Below are 20580 nucleotides of genomic sequence, written 5' to 3'. Positions count from 1 at the left end.
GTCCTTGTCTTCTCAAATTTTATCCACCACCCACTCCCCTCCAGCCTTGCTGACCTTGCTGTTTTTCACAGAAGCCAAACATTTCCCCACTTAGTGCCTTTCCATTGGCTGTTCCATCTGCCTGGGTTGCTCTTCCTTCAGGTGTGTCTATCTGTGTGTGTGTGTGTATGTGCGTGTGTGTGTATACATGCTTACATGCTTCCTTACCTCCTTCAAGTACTTTCTCAAATGTTACCTTCTCAATGATCACCCCATTTAAAATCAAAACCCCCCCTCCACAATTGTTAATCCTTGTTTTGATTTTTCTCCATAGCGTTCATTACTTCTAAGAGAGGTTTTTAAAAGTTTTTTATTCTGTCTCTTCCAATTAAATATAAGCTCCATGAAATCGGGTTTTTATCTGTTTTCGTTCCTGCTCTATCATTCCTAGCACTCAGAATAGTGCCTGTCACAAGAAATGGAGGGCACTCAACATATATCCATTGAATGCATAAAACAGGATAAGAAAGTCTTAAACATTTGCTTAATGTGTCTTCATCAATCCTTAAAGGTTCAAAAGCACTCAACCCTCTTTCTCTTCTTTGGACTTCCCCTTATGGTATGTGTGTGTGTGTGTGTGTGTGTGTGTGTGTGTGTGTGTGTGTGTGTGTTTTCCAGCTAAAACCTAATATCCTTGAGTTACACCATTAAGAGAGTTGCAGCTAGCTCTTCAGAAATCTTGTATCTACTGAACTCCAAGAACATCATTTATTCAGTACCCAAGGATGGGACATAGCCAATGATGATGATGGGAACATTTTCAGGAACTGTGCTCACTCACATAGATTTTTGTTCATGGAATAAGTTTCTGAAGGTCTGTTTATCAGGGTAAAACTTCAGTCCTGTATCAACTAACAATCCCATACGGAAGGGTCACTGTTTACATTTCTCCAAAGCCTGGTCAAAATAACTTTGACTAATTTGATTAAATTGATTGATAACTCAAAGTAAATCATATCACCAAAACACTTCTCATTCCAATGCTTGATAGTTATGGAATTTGCTGAGACCACCCACTGAATACCCGTTCAAATGAATGGAATCTCACAGAGCACACATAATCATCTCTGACTTTTGTAGCCGTAGGGATACATTAATACCTGTGCCTCATACTTAACTGAAAATCACCAGTTGTCTGCTGAGTAGTTTACTGCATGTCAAATCTGAGGTCCAGTGTAATAGACTGTTTTACTACTTCTATTCAGAATTTTCTAATTCATAGACATTCTAATTTTATTTGTCTTTTTCTCTCAAATACCATGATAGGGTGAAAGTTTGAGCTTTTGTATCTTAATGTTTATTGAACATTAAGATACATAGAGAATACTCTACTATACATAAATGCATACCACTCAATGAATTGTCCTTGGATGAACATTGCTGTAAAACTACTCAAGTTAAAAAATAATATTTCCAGTATCCAGAAGTCTTCTGATGTCTCCTCCCCATCACTACTCCCTTCTTCCTCCCCAATGTAACTGTTACGCTCATTCTAACACTGGAGTTCAGTTGTGTCTCTTTTCCAACTTTCTATAAATGAAATCATCTGTATAAATCTTGCATCTGGCTTCTTTTGCTCCATATTATGTTTGTGAAATTCATCTATATTATTGAATATAATAACTGTGGTTCATTCAGTATTACTGCTTCATAGTATTCCACTTTATGAATTTATCACAATATATTGTTTCTAGCTTTTCATTTTTATAAATCATGTTGCTCTGGGCATTCTTGGAAATATTTTTGGTTACCATGATCCCCTTTCTGTTGAATATACACTTTGGAGTGCAATATCTGTGTCATAGGTATGTACATGTTCAACTTTAGTAGATAATGTAAGCAGTTTTCCTAAATCATTGTCCCAATTTAACTCCCACCAGCAATATAAGAGACATCCTATTGCTACATATCCATGTCAGCAGTTAGGATTATCTCTCTTCTTTATTTTAGTTATTCTCCTTGGTAAATAGTAGTAGTATCTCATTGAGGTTTTAATTTGCATTTCTCTGACTACAAATAAGATTGAAAATATGCAGATATCCTTTTCCTGAAGTGTCCACTCAAGTATTTCCTTCTTTTCTCTATTGCATTATTTATCTAGTTATAGTTAATTTGTAAAAGTTTAAAAATTATTTATCTGGATGCAAGTCTTTTGTTAGTTATGTGTGTGGCAAATATCTTTCCTCACTCTGTGACTTGTTTTTGTAGTCTCTAAATGGTGTTTGTGTTGAAAAGAAGTTTTTAATTTTAACATCCAATGTATCCATCTTTTCTTATGAACAGTCATTTTTGGTCCCAATTTATCAAATCCTTACCTGTCCTAAAGTCTTGAAGGTATTATCTGCGTTATAGTCTTAGATTATCTTCTAATTGCTTTATTATTTTCTCTTTCACACTTTTCACAGTTACATCTACAATCACCCAGAATGGATTTTCATGTGTGGTGGGTGGTAAGGGTCGTTTCTTTTTTAAATCGTCAACTTTTTAAAAAAATTATTTTTATACTTTAAGTTCTGGGATGTATGTGTAGAACATACAGGTTTGTTACATAGGTATACAAGTGCCACGGTGGTTTGCTGCACCCATCAACCCATCATCCACATTAGGTATTTCTCCTGATGCTATCCCTCCCCTAGCCCCTCTCCCCCTGGCAGGCCCCAGTGTGTGATGTTCCCCTCCCTGTGTCATGTGTTCTCATTGTTCAACTCCCACTTATGAGTGAGAACGTGCAGTGTTTGGTTTTCCGTTCCTGTATTAGTCTGCTAAGAATGATGGTTTCCAGCTTCATCCACGTCCCTGCAAAGGACACGAACTCATCCTTCGTTGTGGCTGCATAGTATTCCAAGTTGCATATGTGCCACATTTTCTTTATCCAGTCTATCACCGATGGGCACTTGGGTTGGTTCCAAGTCTTTGCTATTGTGAACAGTGCTGCAATAAACATACATGTGCATGTGTCTTGAATTGACCCAGCATCATTTGTTGAAAAGACTATATTCTGTGTGGATTTCAATTTGAAAATTTTATAGAATAAATATTGTATCTATATTTATAACTATGATTTCTCTTTATGTTTGTAAGGCTTAGCAATTAGGATATGCTATCAATTTATCATTTTAAGGCTGATTTTGTCTTTTTTTAAATGTCAAAGTATTTATTTTACCTCAATTGTTGGAAGAACTCATTGGTTGGAGCAGCTAAACCTAGATCTTTGTGGAGAGATAATGGAAAAAATCTGTAATAGGTGTTTGATTTTCTACTTAAATCTATTCACTGATTACTAATTTGCTCAGTTTATTATCTGGAGTCAATTTTTAGTCATTTATATTTCTCCAGAAAATTATACATTTAAAGGCATGTTTTATTTTTACTAATATAAAGCTACATTTAATATTCTGTTAAATGTGTGAACAATTCTTGTAAATACTGTTTTTCATTTGTAGTTTTGGTATGATTTTTGTTTTCCTATTGTTACGGTCTGTATATTTTATAAAATGAATGTCTTTGATTCTGTTATCTATTGCTGTGAAACAAATTACTCCAACACTTAGTGGCTTAAAACAACAAACATTTAGTATCTCATGCAATTTCTGAGGCAAGGAAATCTAGGGGCAGCTTGGCTGGTTCAACATCTCTCACAAAGTCACAGTCAAGCTTTTCTTCCTGGGCTGCCATTGTCTCAAGGCTTGGCTGGGGCTGGAGAATGCACTGCTAAGCTCACTCACTTGGATACCGACAGAGCTCGATTCCTTGCTAGCTCTTGGCTGGAGGCTACATTTCCTTTCTTTCTTTCTTTGAGACAGAGTCTCCCTCTGTTGCCCAGGCTGGAGGGCAGTGGTGCGATCTCGGCTCACCGCAACCTCCTCCTCCGGGGTTCAAGCAATTCTCCTGCCTCAGCCTCCAGAGTAGCTGGGATGACAGGCGCCCGCCACCACGCCCAGCTAATTGTTTGTATTTTCAGTAGAGACGGGATTTCACCATGTTAGCCAGGATGGTCTTGATTTCCTGACCTCATGATCCGCCCACCTCGGCCTCCCAAAGTGCTGGGATTACATGCGTGAGCCACCGCGCCCGGCTGGAGGCTCCATTTTTTTTTTTTTTTACCGTGCAGCCCTCTCCATAGAACTGTTCACAATATGGCAACTTGCTTTTCACTCCTTTCCCCTTCTCACTCCTCTTTTCCAGCAATAGATCAGAGAGAGAGAGAGAGACAAAGACACAAAGAGACAGAGAGAACAAGAGAGCTCAACGTGGAAATTATACTCTTTCAAAGTCTAATCTCAGAAATGACTTACCATCACTTCCACATCTGCTATTGTTCAAACAGACTAACCCTGGTATAGTGCGTGTGGGAGGAGACTTCACAAGAGTGTGGGTACTCGGAGGCAGGCAGGGTCATTGAGGGTCATCTTGGAGGCTGGTCACCACTGATCCTGGTTATATACATATTTTATATATATATTATATATTTTTTATATATTATATGTATTACATATATTTTGTATATATAATTTATATGTAATATAATATATATAAAAGATATATAATTTATACATATAATATATATGTATTTTTTAAGACAGAGTCTCATTCCATCACCCAGGCTGGAGTGCAGGGGCACGATCTCGGCTCATTGCAGCCTCCGCCTCCTGGGTTCAAGCGATTCTCCTTCCTTAGCCACTGAAGTAGCTGGGACAACAGGCATGTGCCACCATGCCTGGCTATTTTTTGAATCTTTAGTAGAGATGGGGTTTCACCATGTTGGCCAGGCTGGTCTCAAACTCCTGAGCTCAAGGGATCCACCCGCCTTGGCCTGCGAAACTGCTGGGATTACCGTCGTGAGCCACTGCGCCCAGCCTGGTAATAGTTTTGTTGTGAATTCTATTTTTTTCTGATATTAATATTATTTTCTACTTTTGATTTGTGTATTTACATATATATATGTTTACATGATTTTTATCTTTATATTTTTAAACTTTTAAAATGTCACTATTTGGCTGGGTGTGGTGTCTCAGGCCTGTAATCCCAGCACTTTGAGAGGCCAAGGCAGGTGGATCACTTGAGGTCAGGAGTTCGAGACCAAACTGGCCAACATGGCAAAACCCCGTCTCTACTAAAAATGCAAAAAAACAAAGACAAAAAAAAACAAAAAAAAACAAAAAAACAATTAGGGCATCGTGGCACATGCCTGTAATCCCAGCTACTTGGGAGGCGGAGGCAGGAGAATCTCTTTAACCCAGGAAGCGGAGGTTGTGGTGAGCCAAGATCACATCACCACACTCCAGCCTGGGCAACAGAGTGAGTCTCCATCTCAAAATATATATATATATATATTTTTTTTAAATTAAAATGCCACTCTATTTTAGCAAATCATGGGTTTTGTTCATTGAATCTGAAAGTCTTCAGTTTTCCATAGAAGAACCGAAAACATTTAAATGTACTGTCCTGATACTTGGCCTTACTTCTTATTCCTCTTATTTTCAAAAACATTGTTGAATTATATTTGTGTCTTTATTAAGATGATGTCCAAACAGGAGTTTAAAATTTCTTCTGTATAATCATGGAACATTCTCTGAACTGGCACATTGTAGACACTCAATAAGTATTTGTTGAATCAGTGATACAGATAGATGGATGGTTGGTTGAAAGAGGAATGATGCCGCTTTGCTAGGGGAGGTGAGTGTAGGACTCCCTCCCTCAAAGTAGTCTGTTAAACAGGGAAGTGGCTGCTTGGTTATCTCAACAAGTATTCACTCCATATTTTGAGCTAGACATAATCATTGAAAGAGAGCTAGAATGCCTTCCTATTGACTTCCTGGTCTGCTGGGAATTTTTGCTTCCTTCTCCCCCAGCCATCCAATTTTTCAAGAAAAATTTTCTGTTTGCCAGCTTATTTCCCCAACTCCCCTACTCTTTTGCCTTTCCTACCCTCTAAAGAGAGTCTAGGTCTCACAGGTGATCTTTTGTAGCTCTGTGATGCCTAATAATAGAACGGAAAAGGAGATGGGGAAGAACTGACAGAAAGACTAAAGAAAGGAATTAACTAGCGAGTGTAAATGGAGCTGCCTAAGGATGCAATGCAGGGGAAAAAATAAAAAATAAAAATAACACACACAAAAAATGGATGGGGACTACATGCTGAAGGGACTCAAGTCAAGAGGGAGAATTTGGGCTGCGAGTCAGCCAATGAGAGATTCCAAAAGGAATAGAAAGTGCTGAGAAGACAAAAGCACATGTAGCCTGATAAGGGCATGGTGACCAGGAGCTCAGGTCCCTCAGAAATGAGTGTCTAGTTCATGCCATCAGGTAAGCTACTAAGACTAGCAGAGCTGCAGCCTGATATAGGAGGAATCCAGATGGATAATGGAGGAAGGAGATGATGAGTATCAGTTGCAGCCCTGGGACTGGTGCAGAAGCAGGGGTGGAGTTCCTCCTATTAACTTCCCCTATTGTAGATTTCACTGGGAAGAGATGCCTCTTGGTACAGTGGAGGAACTGCTCCTTGAATGTATTCAAGTGGCACATTTGGCTCCTTGAAGTGGATCCAAGTGGCACATGGGATAGATGGTGGTAGAAACAGAGATGTGCATCTCAGAAGGACATGTTGTCCTTCTGCCAGTTATAGTTCTGCCAGTAGATAGCCTCTAGGGCTCAGCCCCTTCAGGGATTCTTTTAGCTGCAGAGGTGCAGCTTAAACAGGTGGCCTTAAGGTGGCCCTTAACAAGTGGCCTTAAACAGGTGGCCTGAAAAAGGTGGCCTTAGCTAAGGCCACCACCCCCATCCCCTCAAAGGTTGGCATGCAGTGACTGATGGAGGGCCATGTTCACCCTAAGTGAGGCAACTCCAGCAGGCACCTACAGCTTCCTGTGGAGTTGGCTAAGGCAATCAGGTCTGCATCACAACCTGACTTCTCCCTCTGCTCAATTGTTTTCCCCTTCTTTTCACAGCTGTTGGTCCCAAGGGATACCCTAGAAATATACTAAACGCTAAACATTGTTTCAGGTCTGCTGTTGGACAACTCAACCCATGGCAGTGCTCTGTAAGACTACGGAGATTTTGTGGGATTAAAACTAGTAGAGGGTATGAAAGCCTTTTTTTTTTTTTTTTTTTTTTTTGGCAGATGCAGTATTCTGAGAAATGGATTAACATGATTTAAAATGGTGGCCAAGAAATATGATTCTTCTTATTTCATTGGAAGGCCTGGAAGTGTAAGAGGCTAAAATATAAAAATCTGTTTGTATTGACTTATTTTTCTCCTGTTATGGCTTGTACTTTGCTGATCCTTTGCATTTTAAATAATTTTTGTTAGGATGTTAGACATTGTAAATATTTTATTGAAAGTCTAGATTTGGGGCTGGGTGTGGTAACTCATGCCTGTAATCCCAGCACTTTGGGAGGCGGAGGCGGGCAGATCACGAGGTCAGGAGATCGAGACCATCCTGGCTAACACGGTGAAACCCCGTCTCTACCAAAGATATATGAAATTAGATCTTAGGCATCGCGTCATAGAGGAACTACGTCTTCCAGAACCCTCGCGCCCTGCGTCGTGCTGGCACTTTTACCGGCCGGGCCTTAGAGCGGAGCCTGTAGCCGGGCGCCATCTTTGACGCTGGCAGTCTTGGTTTTCTGCTAGTGCTGCTGCTGCTCGGAGGACGACGGACGGCAGCGGCCAAGCAAGAAGAAAGACGTAGCAGCAAGCGGGAGTCGGGGATAGTGTCATCGGTTCGGGTCCCACGACTTTGGAGCTTGTCTCAAACTCCACATACAGAAAGCCACCGACCTTATTCCGGTATCCTACACCCATTCCCCACCCTCATTACACTCCCACCCCTGGCCCTCAGCGTGGGAGTCAAGAGCAACAGGGACACTTCCGTACTCCTTGTAGGATTGGTGAAACCGTAATGAAGAACACCCCTAAACTCCCATAATCGGTGCGGATTCCTGTGGGGAAGGCCTATAGTGTTGACATCTTCCAGGCCTTGATTCTGGACCTTGAGAAGGAGGCTGTGGAACTAGAGATAGCGATGCTTTTTAGGATTTGGGGATATTCCCTGCCCAAAAAATTCCTGGAAAATTGACTAGTATTAAGTGTGAAGAAATCTTGAAGACCAGAAATTGGATCTTACTGAAAAACTGATGTTTTTTTTGTTTTTCAGATTATATTGTTCAGCTATGGAAGATGGATTTTTTTTTCATGATCCTTTGACTCTCAAGTTCATCTTTAAATGAACTCTTTTTTTGTTTTTTTTCTTTGTTTGTTTTGTTTTGTTTTTGAGGAGATAACTAACCCTAGCTGTCTCCAGTCTGACAAAGGTTATTTGAATGGACTTAATCTCCCAGTAGTTGGGAGATGTTTTAAAAACACATGCTGTGTTTGAATTGTGGCTGAGAGGTTTTCTTGGCAATGTGAGGAGGAAAATTTTTTCTGCCTCATTATTATTAATTCATGGATTGAGTGTTGGTTCGACCTACAGGCGTAATAGATTGGAACTCAGTGAAGACACAGACGTTCCTGTTGAGAGCAACCAGCTAATGATTACAGTTTAAAGACAATTTCTGTGATCAAGTTGTCATTTGGAAGATTAAACCCATTTCACGAGGACTTGGAGCCTTGTCCTTGCTTTGAGGAAGCAGTGGCTTGTTTCAAGAAGCCACTTCTGATCTAAGAATCTACCCAGCATGCCTAATCAAGGAGAAGACTGCTATTTTTTTTTCTATTCTACATGTACCAAAGGTGACAGCTGCCCATTCCGTCACTGTGAAGCTGCACTAGGAAATGAAACTGTTTGCACATTATGGCGAGAAGGGCGCTGTTTTCGACGGGTGTGCAGGTTTCGGCACATGGAGATTGATAAAAAACGCAGTGAAGTTCCTTGTTATTGGGAAAATCAGCCAACAGGATGTCAAAAATTAAACTGCGCTTTCCATCACAATAGAGGACGATATGTTGATGGCCTTTTCCTACCTCCGAGCACAACTGTGCCTGAGTCACCAGAAGAGGAAGTGAAGGCTAGCCAACTTTCAGTTCAGCAGAACAAATTGTCTGTCCAGTCCAATCCTTCCCCTCAGCTGCGGAGCGTTATGAAAGTAGAAAGTTCCGAAAATGTTCCTAGCCCCAAGCATCCACCAGTTGTAATTAATGCTGCAGATGATGATGAAGATGATGATGATCAGTTTCCTGATGAAACCAAAACACCTACCCTGCAACCAACTCCTGAAGTTCACAATGGATTACGAGTGACTTCTGTCCGGAGACCTGCAGTCAATATAAAGCAAGGTGAATGTTTGCATTTTGGAATAAAAACTCTTGAGGAAATTAAGTCAGAGAAAATGAAGGAAAAATCTAAGAAGCAAGGTGAGGGTTCTTCAGGAGTTTCCAGTCTTTTGCTCCACCCTGAGCCTGTTCCAGGTCCTGAAAAAGAAAATGTCAGGACTGTGGTGAAGACAGTAACTCTCTCCACCAAACAAGGAGAAGAACCCTTGGTTAGATTGGGTCTTACTGAGAGACTGGGGAAACGAAAATTTTCGGCAGGCGCTGACAGTGATCCTCCATTAAAGCGTAGCCTGGCACAGAGGCTAGGGAAGAAAGTTGAAGCTCCGGAAACTAACACTGACGAAACACCAAAGACAGCTCAAGTTTCCAAGTCTCTTAAGGAGCGATTAGGCATGTCAGCTGATCCAAATAATGAGGACGCAACAGATAAAGTTAATAAAGTTGGTGAGATCCATGTGAAGACATTAGAAGAAATGCTTCTTGAAAGAGCCAGTCAGAAACATGGGGAATCGCAAACTAAACTCAAGACAGAAGGACCTTCAAAAACTGATGATTCTACTTCAGGAGCAAGAAGCTCCTCCACTCTCCGTATCAAAACCTTCTCTGAGGTCCTGGCTGAAGAAGAACATAGGCAGCAGGAAGCAGAGAGACAAAAAAGCAAAAAGGATACAACTTGCATGAAGCTAAAGACTGATAGTGAAATTAAAAAAACAGTAGTTTTGCCACCCATTGTTGCCAGCAAAGGACAATCAGAGGAGCCTGCAGGTAAAACAAAGTCCATGCAGGAGGTGCACATGAAGACGCTGGAAGAAATTAAACTGGAGAAGGCACTGAGGGTGCAGCAGAGCTCTGAGAGCAGCACCAGCTCCCCGTCTCAACATGAGGCCACTCCGGGGGCAAGGTTGCTGCTGCGAGTCACCCAAAGAACATGGAGGAAAGAAGAGAAGATACTTCAGGAAGGAAATGAAGTTGATTTTCAGAGCCGTATTAGAATGGAAGCTACAGAGGCTTCAGTTGAGACCACAGGAGTTGACATCAGTAAAATTCAAGTCAAGAGATGTGCGACCATGAGAGAGATGCGCATGCGGAAACAGCAGGAGAGGGAAAAATCAGTCTCGACACCTCTTCAGGGAGATGTAGCCTCTTGCAATACCCGAGTGGCAGAGAAACCAGTGCTCACTGCTGTGCCAGGAATCACATGGCACCTGACCAAGCAGCTTCCCACAAAGTCATCCCAGAAGGTGGAGGTAGAAACCTCAGGGATTGCAGACTCATTCTTGAATGTGAAATGGGCAGCACAGACCTTGGAAAAAAGGGGTGAAGCTAAACCCAAAGTGAACGTGAAGCAATCTGTGGTTAAAGTTGTGTCATCCCCCAAATTGGCCCCAAAACGTAAGGCAGTGGAGATGCACCTTGCTGTCACTGCCGCTGTGAAGCCACTCAGCTCCAGCAGCGTCCTACAGGAACCCCCAGCCAAAAAGGCAGCTGTGGATGCTGTTGTCCTGCTTGTCTCTGAGGACAAATCAGTCACTGTGCCTGAAGCAGAAAATCCTAGAGACAGTCTTTTTTTCTTTTTCTTTTTCTTTTTCTTTTTTTTTTTCTTTCTTTCTTTTTTTTTTAATATACTGTAAGTTTTAGGGTACACGTGCACATTGTGCAGGTTAGTTACATCTGTATACATGTGCCATGCTGGTGCACTGCACCCACTAACTCGTCATCTAGCAGTAGGTATATCTCCCAGTGCTATCCCTCCCCCCTCCCCCCACCCCACCACAGTCCCCAGAGTGTGATATTCCCCTTCCTGTGTCCATGTGATCTCATTGCTCAATTCCCACCTATGAGTGAGAATATGCGGTGTTTGGTTAGAGACAGTCTTGTGCTGCCTCCAACCCAGTCCTCTTCAGATTCCTCACCCCCGGAGGCGTCTGGCCCTTCCTCACCCCAAATGAGCATGAAAACTCGCCGACTCAGCTCTGCCTCAACAGGAAAGCCCCCACTCTCTGTGGAGGATGATTTTGAGAAACTAACGTGGGAGATTTCAGGAGGCAAATGGGAAGCTGAGGTTGACCTGGATCCTGGGAAAGATGAAGATGACCTTCCGCTTGAGCTATGAGAAATGATTGATAGCTGAAGGTGGTAGTGAGGACACTTTAAAAAAAAAAACCGCCAAAAAACTGGACTTAGTTTCATCTATTGTAACATTTACCTGAGACGATCATTTCTTTAGTCTAGAATTTGCCCCAAATCAGAAGTATACCTCTGAATTATCTGTATGTGTCCTGGATTCCTTGGGGTCAGATTTTTAAAGTTACTTTATAACCATTTTGTCCATTTGATGCCATTGTTTATCATCTTTTGAGAAAAAAGTTCTGTCATACCCTTCTCTCCACAAAAAAGAGACTGAGAGGGAGATCAAGTGAAAGGGTGTAAGCAAACTTAATGACTCCTTGAGGTGTTTGTCAGTTTTGGCTTTTTTCTCCTTTGTTGTATTCTTTATGTATTGTCTTGATGTACTTAATATTACCTGAGTTTGAAATGGATGAAGACAGCTGCTACCATTAAGGACCAAATTTTATGCTACCACTAAACAAAAATACCCACTCAGTCTGCGTTAAATTGTATGTCTTTGTAAAGGTATTTAGAGATTCAACTAAGCTTTAAAGAGGGCTGAGCAGCTCAGGAAGCCTGTAATGTGGGCATAACTCTTTGGACCTGATCTTGATGCTTCTGCTGCTCTGTTGGCCTCTGAAGAGCAATATCTAATTTATTATTACTGTAATTTTTTAAAAGGCTTTAAAGTGCCTCAGGGGTCCCCTGAAACTAATTTTCTATTTCTGGGATTCCCTGGATTCATTATATGAGATGGTGACATGATTAGAGGAATTCTTTTTTCGTATGAAAATTGTCCCTTTTCTTCTTCAGTACTTGCCTCCTTGCTGGCATTGAATTAACACAGGGACAAAATTTGGTTAATTTTTTATTTCTAATTCTCCCAACAAACCCCTGTTGCCCAGTATTTATGTGGTGGCCTTTAACCACCTGAGGGAAAAAATGAGCTTATTCAAGCTGCCAATATTTATCTATGGGCTGTAGCAGTACACCGAATTGTACTGTGCCAGGGATATTGAGATGCTCTGGGGGTGTATTGTATACCTGCCAGTTTTCTTCATTTCTGAATTGAGTTTTCTTTTCTTGATGTTGGTTTCCTTCATATCACCTCAAGGTTTAGATTTGTGAAGGAATAAGCATGACGGAAATAATAGTCTTGAAAGGAGATATGTTGTATATAATCAGAAGGAAGAGGAAGGAAGGATTTACCCATTTTGATATTTTGCTGTAGGTGGCCAGTTTTGTTTCTCATAGGGAAATCTGACCCACCTGTCATGTTGGCTCCTAAGGAACTGCTGTTGTAAGCGGCTCATCAAGAGTTGAACTTCACGTAGCCTTGTTGGGAATATGGAAAAGGAAGAAAGCCACAGGACTGCCCATTCAGTCTTGTTAAGATTGGGATGATTCTGCACAAGCAAAAATGACTTGAAATTTATGTATCGACACACCTCTAGCAATCCATCTTCAGCTGACTGAATGTTGTATGATAGCCCTTCTCCAAAGCAGGGGTAGAATGTTCAGGTTTCACCACGGATTTTCTACTTATTTCGCTTTTGGAATCAGCTTACAGATTCCAGGTCCCTTTTGTATATATTCTTTATTCTTTTGCTTTTTTAAAAAATAAACTTGTATTAGTCAATGTTTCGTGTTCCGCATTATTTGAACCATTTGCCCTTACAGAAAGAGAAATACTTGTTTGTGTTTTAAATACAACCGATGTAGGAAAAAAAAAAAAAAAAAAGAAAGAAAGAAAGAAATTAGCCAGGCGTGGTGGTGGGTGCCTGTAGTCCCAGCTACTTGGGAGGCTGAGGCAGGAGAATGGCGTGAACCTGGGAGGCGGAGGTTGCAGTGAGCTGAGATCGTGCCACTGCACTCCAGCCTGGGCAGCAGAGCAAGAGTCCGTCTCAAAAAAAAAAAAAAAAAAAAAAAAAAGAAAGTCTAGATTTTGTAGTCTTCCTCTGGAAAGCCGAATTTTGTTTTGCCGGGGAGTTCAGTTACTTACCATTCAACCTGATCCTTTTTAAGCGTATTTTTAAGTTTGGGAGTATGCGTCTAGAGTAAGTTTTTCTTTAGGGCTAATTTAATTATCCTTTTGAAGCACACCTCTTCAGGAGGCTCGAGGAAATATTCAGGGTGGTCAGCAATGCCTCCATTCTGGCTGGCTGCAACTCAACCCCCAGCTCACAAATCCCAGTAGCTGTTTTTGCCTGGCCTCATAGAGTTTCATTTCATGCATATGTAGCCTAATATTCAATGAAGGACTCAGGATAGCTGCCTGTATAGATTTCTGGAGTTCTTTCTCTCTGTGCCTCACATTTCAGCTCTTTTAGCTCCTTTAACTCTGATCTCTGTCTATTAAATTCAGTAAGTTGGATCTGCCTTGTCATGGTTCCTCCTCTCTTACTGCAGTCTTGGAAGTGCCTACATCCAGAAAGCCATGTTGGTTATAGGGCTTACCTCATTTCTTTTCCTGTTCTGAAGACTCACACTTCTGTGCTGTGTCTGTTTTCTAACGTCTGAAAACAGCTGTCTCATGTATTTTGTCCAATTTCCTAGCCGTTTACAGCAGAGAGACAGATTTGGTACCAGTTATTCTATCACATTGAGAAGTGACAGTCCCTAAACTTGCTCTAAACATGTTTAGATTTAATGTGAACAACTAATGTTTCCATTTTCAGTTTCTCTTAGCAGTTTTCACGAGCTTCAATCCGTTAATTCTCAAATACATCCATAAATCACTTGGAATATCTTAATGCATTGTATGAAAGATAATTCCTCCTCTGTACCCATCAGCAGCACTCTTCCTTTAAATTGTGGGATATGTTTTTCTGAGACTGTGGCTTTAGCGTGTACGAGAACAATTCAGTTGTTATCCCCTCATTTTGGGGAGTAAAAATCATAAGAACGAGGAGCATTATAGTATCTCATCTTGTCCAACAAAAACCTAGGTAACTTTGGAAGTTTTCTTCTCTCTCCCCCACTCTCCCACTTCTATGTGTGTATAAGTGTGTTTATTGAATAAAGAGCCTTTTATTTTTATTTATTTATTTATTTGAGATGATGTCTCACTGTCATCCAGGCTGGAGTGCAGTGGTGTGATCTCAGCTCACTGCAGCCTCCACCTCCCGGGTTCAAGCGATTCTTCTGCCTCAGCCTCCCTAGCAGTTGGGACAGACTACAGGCACATCCCACCACGCCCAGCTAATTTTTTGTGTTTTTATTAGAGACAGGGTTTCACTTGTTGGCCAGGCTGGTCTTGAACTCCTGACCTCAGGTGATCCACCTGCCTTGGCCTCCCAAAGTGCTAGAATTACAGGCGTGAGCCACTGCCTCAGGCTGAATAAAGAGCCTTTTAGATAATGTCTTGCCTGACAAGTTTAAAACAACTTTCTTACCAGATATGCCATAATAAAAATCTCCAAGAAATTTTCCTTAGGCTACATCTCAATGGGCCATTTACTACTATATCAATAAACTTTATTACATAATAAGATCTTGGTGTTTATCAGAAAGGGATTTGAGCCAGGGTGTTTTAAGTTGATTAGTATCTTGAGTGAGAAAGATCTCTGTTTTCATTAGCCTTCTCAGAAAAAATTCCCCCTATTTATCAGGAATGCAAATGTTTCAGATTGAAGTGGGTACCCAGACATAGCTCAACATTGCACAAACAGGTGCCAAGGGGAATCTGTTTCCTTTTCTATCTAACTCCAACTCCTTTGAATTTTTTTGACAGGTACTTAGAAAAACTGGGATTGACAAAGTGATACAGTTTGAGTTATATGTTGCCATAGAAAGAGGCAAGTTGGCAAATATTTTGGTAAATCATTTCAAGATAGCTTTGAGGAGGTCCTCAAAGCTTAGTATTATACATAGAGCAAGAGGATTATATGAAGTATGAAGAGAAAATTTCTTCTGATTTTCTAAGGAAGATATTGTTTAAGATCCAAGACTAGAAAACCAGTTGAATAATGTAATAGTAGTGCTTGGGCGAATCAAACCTTTTGGTGTGTTAAGTTTAAATTCTCAGGAGGATCGGGAAATCCATGGAACCAGATGGCTCCTAATTGTTTACAAGGAGAAAAAAGTCATGCAGAGGTTGAGAATTGCATGGTATTAAAACCTATAGGGTTAAAAAAATTAGAAAAAAACTAGTGTGGAGTTTGGAGTATTTCAACTGGTAATCAAATACAGAATGTTATGAGATAGCTGATGAGATATTATTTCGCTAGATTTCCTCAAATAAATAAAGGCTGTTGATGGTTCCATCAAGACGGTTTTGCGTGTAGGGAAATAATTAGCATGTGTTTTATTTCCGTTAACATATGTTCGTAATTGCACCCATACACTTCCTTAGAAGGGGAAAGTTTGCAGGCCTCTGAAATGACCATTGTACTTCCATAGCAGAATTCAAAACCAACACTATAGAAAGCATCTATAGCTGCCTTAAAGAAAAAAATTGGTGAATCAGCCAAGGGTGACGGGAAACATGGGGCCTGGTAGACTTGTCATATCTTGTTACAAATGTTCTCAAAAAAGCATTATTCATGTGCCTCTGGTTCCTACGACTAGATATCAGATATCACCAAGTCTCTGTCACTGAGGAGCTTATAGCTTAAAAGGGGGACTTTTAAATAAGTAAGCACACTAGTAGACATTAATCAGCTCACCAACCCCAAAATATTGGAGCATTAGGAAGAACTGAATTCGAATCTTTGCTCTGGTACTTAAAGTGTGATTATGGGAATGTGTTTTAATTTTAATGAACATCAGTTCCCATCTCAGTTAATAGCAACCAAGCTTCCCGGTAAAAATTCTATGGTTATCCTTTATGTATCTTTCCCCTTGCCTCTTACTGCCAATTTAGCAGCACGTCCAATTGATCCTACTTTCAAACAGACGTGACTACTTCTCTCCCTTTCACAGTGACATCCAAGGCCTCAACATCTATTGCCTAGACAATTGGCCTCCAGTCTACTTCTACTTTTGTCTTCCTCCCCTTGATCCCTGTTCAATTTTTCTTGGTTGAATAGCCATATTGATCCTTTCAGGATGCATTGGATCACAATACTATCTTGCTCTAACCCCTTCAGGTCCCTCCCATTGCACTGGACTATACAAACTCTTGGCTGGGCATGGTGGCTCATGCCTGTGATCCCAGCACTTTGAGAGGCCAAGGTAGACAGATCACTTGAGGTCAGGAGTTTGAGACCAGGCTGGCCAACATGGTGAAACCTCAACTCTACTAAAAATACAAAAATTAGTCAGGCAAGGTGGCATGTGCCTGTAATCCCAGCTACTCGGGAGGCTGAGGCAGGAGAATTGCTTGAACCCAGGAGGCAGAGGTTGCAGTGAGCCGAGATCATGACACTGCACTCCAGCCTGGGTGATGGAGTGAGACTCTGTCTAAATCTATCTATCTATCTATCTATCTATCTATCTATCTATCTATCTATCTATAGATATATCTGGGATTAGTGGTGACCAGCTTCCAAGATGACCCTCAATGATCCTGCCTGCCTCCGAGTACCCACACTCTTGTGAAGTTCCCTCCCTCACACACTATGCCAGGGTTAGTCTGTTTGACTAACCCTGGTTAGTCAAAAACAAAAACAAGGAAATAAAAAAACCCAAACTCTTCAGTATGCCCTTCAAGGCTCCACGTGACCTTGCCGTGTCTACCTCTTCTGCCTCATCTGAACCTTAGCTCTTTCCACACCCTTCTCATTCTGCTACAGTCATCTAGTTCTTACTGTTCTATGAGCAGCTCATTTGCTAAGCTCATTTCTTCTCCAAGGAGTGGCTCCATTTCTCGAGCGATTCCCATTTCCACTGGCTGGTTTATCATTATCATATAAGCTCCATGTCTAACTCAAGTGTTACCACTTCAAATGGGTTTTCACCATCCTAGCTAAAATAGCAGCCACTGTCTCTCTTGCTCTGTTTTATATCTTCATGGCAATATTGCCAACTGAAATTTTATTATTATTATTTTAAAATATTATTTATTTCTTACTAGAAGGTTAGTTCTGTAATGACCAACTTTTCCTGTCGTGTTCACTATTGTTTTCCAAGCGCATAATCGATACCCATTAAATATCTGTCAAATGAATACATAATTTTTAATGGGGGTGATAAATAAAATATTATTTTTTGAGGAGGGAATAAAAGAACATACGTATATCTATAAATACTACGCTTGATCTTCGCCAAAAGGCCGAGAAGCGATACGTATATCTATAAATACTTAAAAAGTATGAAGTACTACAATATTAATATTCATAGATATATAACTAAAAGGGTTGGATGGTAAACAAAGTACTTGGACATGTTTCTGGTAAGTTTCTCTATGAGCTGGGACATAAGTTTTACATTTAATCCTATTTTCTATGTCAAAGGAGGATAAGTGAGTTTTACCCATTGAACAAATAGACCCATTACTCATATTTCACAATTAGCTGCTTTATGCATATTTGACCAATGTTGCACTTTAAGCAATTACAGATAACACTTAGTCCTGGACTTACAGATGGTTTGACTTATGGATGGGGAACGCAGTAGAATATTGTGTTCCCAATAATGCTGCCCATTTACAAAAGCAGCGTTTCCATCCTTTTCATTAGTTAAAAGTGAATAGTTTTTACTAATTAAATTAATATTTAATATTTAATTTGTGTCAATTAAATATGCACGAATTCTGCACAACCCTCAGCCCCCTTTTGCAGATTCTGATATGACAGTTGAGTATTATTATATGAGTAACGATAACTGTCAGGGCCAATGTTGGAAGCAACCATGTGACCTACTAATACAATATTTATCCTCTGTCCCTTTGATTTTCTGTTTAGTAGGCTCTCCAAATTATCACTCATTATGTATCCCAAAGCAGAAATCAGTGTAGGTAGCATTACTAAACTTAGCGAATAAAAATATGGGATGCCAAGTTAAATGTGAATTTCAGAAAAACGAGTGCTTTTCTGGTATAAGTATGTCCTATGCATAAGTATGTAGGGGTACAGTTTTGCTAAAAATTATTTATTGTATATTTGAAATTTATATTTAGCTGGATATCATGTATTTTATCTGGTAAACATATATATAGGATATAGCCAGTGACATAATTCCTGATGCCATCACTGGTCCTTTGGCTCAGACCACAGTATTTCTAATATCAGCGGAGCACAGCTAGATTGTTCAACTGTTGCATCTGTTAAGGTGGTTAGAAGATGGTATTTCATGGAACAAGAATATTTACTATGCCTTCCTTTATCTAAGTGCCTTTAATATGTTTCCTTTTATTTGAATACCTTTGAGTGAGAAATAGACATAAAGGAGAGTTTTCCTATGATGCCTGACTAACTCTGAATACTTCCTGGCACTTGTAAGATAAACTTGGTCATGATAAATTAAGTGATCAGTTATTGCTCCCAAGGTTTCTGTCATCTGGGTTTAGGGTCAGAGGTGGATTTTCTGTGAAGTTAGGAAAACTATAGCTTTAGGGCCGTCACTCGCATAGGTCACTTCCATGGCCCCGTGCCTAATTTTGCATTCTTTTTCTTAAATACAAAACAAAGAGACCTCCCACACTCTATAAGTGCCATGAAAACCTGCATTCTATCCCCTCATCCCCCACCCATGTCTAGGGATAAACAGTCTAGCATGCTAGCTCTAGATAATTGCTGCTTTGGATAATTTCCAGATAAAATGCCCAAATTGACAAGACAAATGTTTTACATGTAAACAAGTTGCACTTACTTATCTTAGGCCCCCAACAACCTGATTCATTTCAGCTATTGGCTTTTTCTTTTCTCTATGGTCACAGTTATCACAGTATGCTCTCAGGAACATGGGGGCAGAGCTTCAACGTTAAACAGGTCTTTCTGTTTTCCTTTCCACTGGGAGATACCTAGTTCAATGTTCCTGTAACCAGTTGGAATATATGCCAATCTCAAAGTTAAATTCTGGCTCTTTAGGAGGGAGCTTTCATCTGAAGACCTGGGATCTTCAGATTATCACTGCGTTGTCACTTCCCCTAATTTAACAGCTGCTTGTTTTGCTTTACTCCAGTCCTCAACCCCCAGATGAGGTAGTAGAGATTCCCTACTGTTTCGTGGAACACCAGCAACATGGACACAAAGGCAAACTCCAGCTTTCCTCACACCTCTTAAAGAGCATCTTGAACCCTACAAGTCTAGATGGCCCTGGCCTATTCCCTGGGGGATATTTTTTCCCCATAGGTAGGGCTGGTGAGATATTATGTTGGAGTCACCCGGGGCCTATTCTTGTACCTCTTCTGTCTTTCTTCGGGTACTTTCATTCACTTGGTAATCCCATCTTTTGTCATGGCTCTAAAAACCATCCAAATGTTGACAGCTCCCTAGTTTATATCTGGGAAATTATAGGAGGGTTTAGAGTAAAGAAGTGACCCCATACATGCGTGATTAACACATGCTTAAAGGATCAGCCCCGAATTCTCCCTTGACTCAAAACTTATTCAACTGTCTATCTGGGTGTCCTTTAGGCATCTCAGACATACTGTGATCACAGCTGAGCTCCTGATCTTGCCTCCAGATATGGTCTTTCTGCAGTTTTCCGTATCTCGATAAATGACAACTTCATCTTCCCAGTGTTTCAGGCCAAAAATCTTGGAGTCATTTCTGACTCCTCTGTTATTCTCACGTTAGCTGTTCAAACTATCTAAATAACAGTCTACCTACTAAATACCCTTTGTCTCTACCTTCAGAGTATATCCAGAATCTGATCCCTTCTCAGTATCTTCACAGCAAACACCTGGCCCAGGCCACCTCATCTCCTACGTGGCCTTGTAATTGCCTCCTAACTGGTCTCCCTGCTTCTGTTTTCAGCCAGCTTTAGTCTGTACTCAATGTAGCAGTCAAAGCAGTCTTTTCAATACATAAGTCAGAGCATGTTAGTTATCCTCTGCTCAAAAGCCTCCAAGAGCTTCCCACATTAATAGGAATAAAAGCCCAAGTCCTATAATGGCCTGCAAGGTGGTATCTGATCAGACCCTCTGCAATGACTATTGTCCTTGTCTTCTCAAATTTTATCCACCACCCACTCCCCTCCAGCCTTGCTGACCTTGCTGTTTTTCACAGAAGCCAAACATTTCCCCACTTAGTGCCTTTCCATTGGCTGTTCCA

The 20580-nt window shown here is 40.7% G+C and overlaps 2 protein-coding genes across 4 annotated transcripts in view; one reads left to right on the top strand and one right to left on the bottom strand.

Annotated features, from left to right (window-relative positions):
* The window catches only part of LOC129398006 (protein eyes shut homolog), a 573864-nt gene that overhangs the window by 80224 nt on the left and 473060 nt on the right, over positions 1-20580 (bottom strand). The window lies entirely within an intron of this gene.
* LOC129398003 (zinc finger CCCH domain-containing protein 11C-like) lies at positions 2753-14898 on the top strand. 2 transcript variants are annotated; one of them, XM_063605333.1, is made up of 2 exons: positions 2753-8129; positions 8514-14898. In XM_063605333.1, the coding sequence occupies exon 2, from the start codon at positions 8719-8721 to the stop codon at positions 10942-10944; it is 2226 nt and encodes a 741-aa protein (XP_063461403.1). In that variant the 5' UTR covers positions 2753-8129; positions 8514-8718; the 3' UTR covers positions 10945-14898. The 2 variants fall into 2 exon arrangements, with proteins under 2 accessions (XP_063461403.1, XP_063461401.1); XM_063605331.1 differs by having other exon boundaries at positions 2754-8129; positions 8210-14898.

Source organism: Pan paniscus, chromosome 5 (assembly GCF_029289425.2).
Source record: "Pan paniscus chromosome 5, NHGRI_mPanPan1-v2.0_pri, whole genome shotgun sequence".
NCBI classification, from domain to species: domain Eukaryota; kingdom Metazoa; phylum Chordata; class Mammalia; order Primates; family Hominidae; genus Pan; species Pan paniscus.
This window is presented reverse-complemented; position numbering and strand designations above follow the sequence as displayed.

Excerpts from the sequence above, each read along its gene's own strand:
- LOC129398003 (XM_063605333.1), top strand. The coding sequence starts at position 8,719 with ATGCCTAATCAAGGAGAAGACTGCTATTTTTTTTTCTATTCTACATGT.